Source organism: Cariama cristata, unplaced genomic scaffold (genome assembly GCF_000690535.1).
Source record: "Cariama cristata isolate BGI_N322 unplaced genomic scaffold, ASM69053v1 scaffold18137, whole genome shotgun sequence".
Classification (NCBI taxonomy): Eukaryota; Metazoa; Chordata; class Aves; order Cariamiformes; family Cariamidae; genus Cariama; species Cariama cristata.
Genome location: NW_009628545.1, coordinates 1 through 6,209, shown reverse-complemented (window position 1 = coordinate 6,209; position 6,209 = coordinate 1). Strand labels below are relative to the sequence as shown.

Genomic DNA, 6,209 nt, shown 5'->3' with positions numbered 1-6,209 from the left:
AAAGAGAGAAATGCATGTGTTAAATCATTAGCCTACTCAAATAATTACAGTACGGTTTTATTACTGTGTCATTTTTCCTCAAACAAATCTCTCCACTTTGTTAATCTCAATTGTATCTTAAACCATTTGGAACCATGACCAGATTTAGGCTTTGTTATTTCATAGTTCACATTCTGAAAAGTGATTAAATGCTTTAAAGATAATGTAATAAAAATACTATTAGGAACAAAGGTATTTTAACTGTTATATATAAAAAGTTAAATACCGTCATCATCTTCTAAACTCCATTTTTTCCCCTGTTTCATCTCTTCAATTTCTTTTTTCAGTTCTCCTATGTTTTCCATAGCTTTCTTGCGTTGCTCTTCCCTCCACTTCTCCACTCTTTCTTTCCGTTTTCTCATTTCTTCTTCTAGTTTGTTCTGATCAAAATTCTATGATAAAAACCAAGCAAATAGTGAAAATTAATGGCCACTGGCTTTAGCCTATGCTTCTTCAAACAAATGTAACTGTTGTGTAAGCATGCCATAGAAGACTGGACATCCACAAACTTACCACAACAGAAGTAAATGAAAAATACTAACATCAACTAGAACACTTTCAAGTAAGAAATGCAGTTAACTATTTTATTTTTCATGATAGTAGCCAGTATATAATTTTTAAGATAACAGTGAATTAAACTTTCCTTTATTTACTAGGAAAAAATATTGTATCTCACACCACTGAGTTTCAACTCATTTTAGCCATTGATTCATAAAGGACTAAAGAATTATCACGTTACCCTCTACTTGCAAAAGTCCTTCTAGTAAAAAAGTCTGCAATTGGTTTGGGCCTGGGGAGCCCTCACTGACTGAAGCAGCTATTAACAAAGGAGGGTTAGTAACAACGTGCTGGTTTAGAAGAGTTAGCTAAAACTGCTCGTTTGGGAATTCTTCATCTAGGCACATCTTTTCATGTCACGGAACAAGGCAAAGTGAGTTTTCCTCTCCCTTTGTTCTTTGATTCCTGCCTGGGTCCAGAGGCCAAAAACATTTTCAGCTCCTCTACTGACACCTAATATGTGAAAAATGAGAGATCCTCCACACTTGTCTGTGGTTCACGGTCTAAGCAGTTTGAAATCTTGAACTGAGAAGAATGTCTCTTATGCCAAGAACTGTAAGCATACCCCGTGACAAGAGTCTGTGTTGCAGAAGAGAATACTCTTTCATTCACTGGGGACTTTGTCCAGCTTTAAGAAGTTTTCTTTTGTTAATGCAGTAATCTATGGCTAACTTAATTCCTGGTTTGAATTTATAGGTGTTAAAAGCTTCTACCTCTGTGGCCACAGTATTTGTGGTAGCATCTTTATCCTTCTCTTCTTCTTTGTCTTCTTTGTCTTTTTTCTTTTCTTTGGAAACTTCCACACCTTCTGTCTTTTCTTTAGATCTTGATCTGAAAGGTAAGATCAAAGATTTCTTAGAACATTACAGCTTTTCTCAGGGGGAGGATACGTATGTGCTGGATAGAAACAGAACTATGAACACCCTGTACAGGTTTATGTTTTCAAATACCTTACAAAGCACACTGCCTCCCAGAGGATCTTTCCACATCATGGAAACACTCCCTTTAACTACCAGAAATGTAGTATCTATTGCAATCCACCAATTCACATGCTTTGGTTCTGTTCTTCTCGTTTCTTTACAGGGGGAAGTTGCAGACTTCATTTCAAGAACACTTACAACTGATACACTAGTGGTTCTGCAGTTTATTTTACACCTCCTTGAAGACAGCAGTTAGAAAAGAGATACTAAAAATTTCCTGTTTGTTGAATTTCTAGAGAAAGGTAAAGTGATCTAGCATCTTGCCATGGAAGTTTGAACGTCCCCCTGAGCATACAGTACTGGCTGAAAGACATAAAAACACCTCTCCCTGGGAAAAGCTACGCATGTAACTTAAATGTAACGGGCAGACTTGTATTTAATACAAAACCCATTTATCATGGATTTTATCATCCTTACTTGCTTCACTTTAAAAAGAAAAAAGAAGAGCATCCAAAACAAGCATGTGCTAACTCATGATACTAAATGTAAAATTAACTTTAGCCAATTAAATCTCATTAGGCCTTTTCCATTGGGCTATTCTAATACAAACCATACACTTATTCCAAAAGACTCTGTGATTCCAGCTTCTCACAATTTCTAGATTGTCATCAACCTGCTTATTCTTCATACAGACTGCTGTTACAACTTACAGACTTCCCACTCATTTTACAGTATAGTGTGATTATATGCTGTTTGTAATTATATCTGAAAATTCCATTAAAATATATTTAAAAGAACATGACCTGTAGTAAGTTTTTACACATTTCTAAAGTCATCAAGCTTCACCTCTTTACTAAGTCTATTTACTACACAGTTTATTCGACTGTAAACCCCTAAGACTAGTACTTGTCAAACCCATTGAGTGCAGCACTAAGCACACCCACAGAATTCAACAAACAGCAGATAAACAGGCCATGGCTCTACCAAAGCAGGTTTCTTGACCTTCTCTGAAGTGTTACACTATGCACTTTATTTTTCTGCACAAATACAATTTTAAAAAGTAGATTCCAAACTTTATTGGCTTACATTCTTTAGAACACCCTTCTGTAAAGAATGGATTGAAACATTGAGCTCAGGCACAAACAGTGGCACTTATAACAGTTTAGAAATTCCAGTTACAGATGTGACCATGATGCTGTTTATAGATTCCTTGCTGCTACCCCACCTGCATTTTTCAAAAGCCCTGTATGTTTCCTAAGAAATAAAGTGCTTTATCTAAGAAAGCATATGATACACCGCATCACTGAGAACACTGCAGTGCAGCAAATCTTGTAGCTAAAACTTACTATTCTCCAGTAGTTTACAAGTTTAAAGAAAGTTACACTTCAACGTAATGCCTGTGCTAGAGAACACCTGTACTTTACTGATTTGGGCATTCATGCTGAGACACAAAACATTACTTATCAATACTGGAATCTGAGATAACAATGAAGAACTACAAAACTTTCAGAATGAAATTCAGTCATAACTTTAGTTAACTGCTTTTTTTAGCTGCCACAACATGGATCTTTTTCTTTTACAGAAACATTCTCACAACAAACTGCGTTAGACACATTAAGCAATGGGAAAAGATCATAACAGCACACACGTAATACTCTCCTTGTTCTACAAATCAAAGCTTTGCATAGCTTTGCCTGACGATTCCCTCCATGCTACCAATAGTTTTATGGTATTTTGTCACTATGACATTGATTGTAATTAGAGAATACTAATACCTGGTTTCTGTTTTCCTGTTCTTGCTTGGACTGGAGGATCGAGACCGTCTACCTCGACTTCTGCTTCTGGAGCGCCTCCTCTCTCGGCTTCGGGATCTTCTTCTCTCTCGGCTCCGTTCCCTTTCTCTACTTCTTGAACGTCTGCCACAGAACAAAATTGTATTTATTTAGCATGTCATCATAGCATAATTTTAGCCTGCTATTGAGGAACAGGTTGTAAAAGGAATCCAACAATCATCAAGACCACTAAGAGCTTATAAACTCCAGCACCAGCAGCTAGAAACCATTTAATAAGTAAAAACGTTAATCATAGTAAAATCTATCATGAACAACAGTGAAGTAACTAATCATTGTGGAAGGACATCAATATTCAGATGACAGGCACTTTTATCTACTTTGACTGGAATTGAGAAGTCATACCTTTGACGCTTTCTGTCACGCGAGCGAGACCTTCTCTTGTCCCTGCTGCGTGACCTCTCACGTCTACGTTCTCGATCTCTACTTCTAGAGCGTCTGTCTTCTCCACGTTTTCCTCTTTTGTCAGACGGAGAACGACTTCTAGAACGGCTACCAGAGCGTCCACGCGACGCAGAGCGCTTCCGATAATGCCTGCATCGTAAATTCACAAAAAAAGATGAACATGAGCGCAAGAACAATTTGTGGTTGAAGGATATTTGTCATATTTAGGTGGACAGGCAAAAAAGAATTATTTATCTTAATTTCTTCGACTTTTGAAATTTCTGAACATTTGTAATCATCTTGCCAAACTGATTAATATATCTATACTCCTAATGATGCTGAAATTAGAGGGATTACTTGGTCAAATTTTTGTTTTGGTTTTAGAGTACTACTATAAGCACATCATGAGAACACTGTAACATCAAGAACAATTTCCTTTTTAGAAATCCACTCATTTCCACTATATGTAGGAAAAGACAAAGACTCTTTGAAGGTATCTCAAAATTTGTCAAACAAAATTGCTGCTTTTTATATAATACATAATTTTTATTCAGGTAAGCTAGGTAAATTATGCCTCTGCTCAATGGAAAAAGCTGTCAAACTGCAATTAAAGAAACATAAAACCCTGAGTATGTGTGCCCATTGACAGCAACTGTCAACGCCTTTAAGATGCTGACATCAAAAGAAATTCCACAACATCATCAAACATCACAACAGAAGCTTTAAGAAGTTAGCAAGGCTTGAGGGGTGTGTGATGGAGATGGGAATGTCTTTTTCTCCCCTCATTAATGCTCTCTTATCTCAACCACACTGTGGGAGAGAGTAGGGCTAGGAATTCTCTAGGAAACTGAACGTACAATTCATAGAGGGACTTCAACTGTGACGATCTCTTCCTCCAATTCCTGATTTTCAGTCACCACGCCAGAATAATTCCCTTGTTCACCCACCTGTAACCCAGGACCCGCAGTCCCTTTCTCCCGACAAGCCTAGTAGCCAGGCTTGGGAAGTGGGAAGCAGCAGAGAAGGCAAGACCTCAAGCCCCCCACCTCCTTCTTTCCCTTCCGTCATTGCCACACAGGATTGTATTACAACAGTATCGGCACTAAAAATAATATCGTTTATTTCAGCACTTTGGTATATTTAGGTAGCATGTACATTTGGAATCAGTACAGTAGCAGCATGATACTCATATACTGCCTATCAGCAGCATAACTTGATGTAAAGAAGATCTGTGAGCATTAGAAATCTCTAATTTCTTTTCCACCTCTGCCACAAAATGCCACAGGATCTGCTCCGTACTTTCTGCCTTTCTAATCTTTTAGTTTTCAAAAACAAAACTTTTTTTTTTCTTTTTAGTTTTCTTCTACAGTGTGCAATAAAGCTGAGTATATGATTTCAGGTTTCAAAAGCCCTAGTCTGATGAACATTTCTTTACATCAATTCCAGCACATGCAGCCCACCCCACCAACCTCCATCCACCATTCACTCTCACTCTCTTACTACTTCTTCACTTTTAAAACTTTTTGTAGGTATTAAAATAGCAAATTAATACAAGTTTAAACCCACTTTCTGTTATTTTTAGCCCAAACAGAAAAAACTTGTCGTTATCAAAAGAGAAGCTGTACTGTGATAAGCAAGGGAGTCCTGCTAGCCTGAGTGCCAGGAGTTTGGCGTTCGGTTCCCAAAAGATTTTGCAGCCTGAGTCTCTAACGGTGCCCTGTTGGCAACAACTGCTGCCCTAGCTAGTTTGAAACTAATTTAGACGCTTCTATGGGAGTACCCAGCTCTTCACTGAATCACTAATTTGAACTCAAGCCGGCTGTTACAATTTCAACTCATTTGCCTCTCTCGGTGTAAATCTCAGTTATGGATCTAGGAAGCTGTTACAGTGTAGGGACAACAGCATGACAGGACTACTGTGTCACGGTTTTAGTTTTAAAATCTAATGGTTAGATTAAACTATGAAACAGAAACGTATGCCACAACAGTGCTCGCAAATTACGGAGTTGGTTCAAAGGCTGATAGGTGTGAGCAGCTCCAAACCATCTGGCAGCACGGGCTGACCCGAAACACACACAGTACACGATCGCATTACTGCCGAGTTGGTTACAAGACCTAATCAGGTGTTTATACCAGCTGCCAGAGCACAAAAGATACGTGATCCCACATAAACTTTAAAAAGAACAAGCAAAAACGTCTAATCCAGGTAAAAAAGCCTACCCGGCTAATTATACCATTGCTATTACTTTAAAACAAGTCAGCAAAGGCCAGGCGGGCTCAGAGAGGCTCGGGGGGTCGTGCCCGTTAGCCCCGGCACTTCAGACCCAACGCCACGCAGCACAAACCAGGCGCTTGTGCCCCGCACCCCCCCGCGCAGGGCCCTACCGCGCCTCCGGGCCCAGACCCACACCGGCTCCTCAGAGCGGCGGGCGCTGCAGGGGACCCTGGCAGCTCCCGG

At 39.2% G+C, this 6,209-nt stretch overlaps 1 protein-coding gene across 1 annotated transcript in view; it reads right to left on the bottom strand.

Annotated features, from left to right (window-relative positions):
* DDX46 (DEAD (Asp-Glu-Ala-Asp) box polypeptide 46) overlaps nt 1-3,901 on the bottom strand; it is a gene marked incomplete at its 5' end in the record, with an annotated part of 20,468 nt that extends 16,567 nt beyond the window's left edge. Inside the window, 4 exons of the mRNA XM_009704862.1 lie at nt 266-431; nt 1,311-1,428; nt 3,293-3,433; nt 3,713-3,901. Of these exons, the coding sequence (XP_009703164.1) occupies nt 266-431; nt 1,311-1,428; nt 3,293-3,433; nt 3,713-3,901 (614 nt within the window). The remainder of the gene's footprint in view (nt 1-265; nt 432-1,310; nt 1,429-3,292; nt 3,434-3,712) is intronic.
* Nucleotides 3,902-6,209: the final 2,308 nt, after the last annotated feature.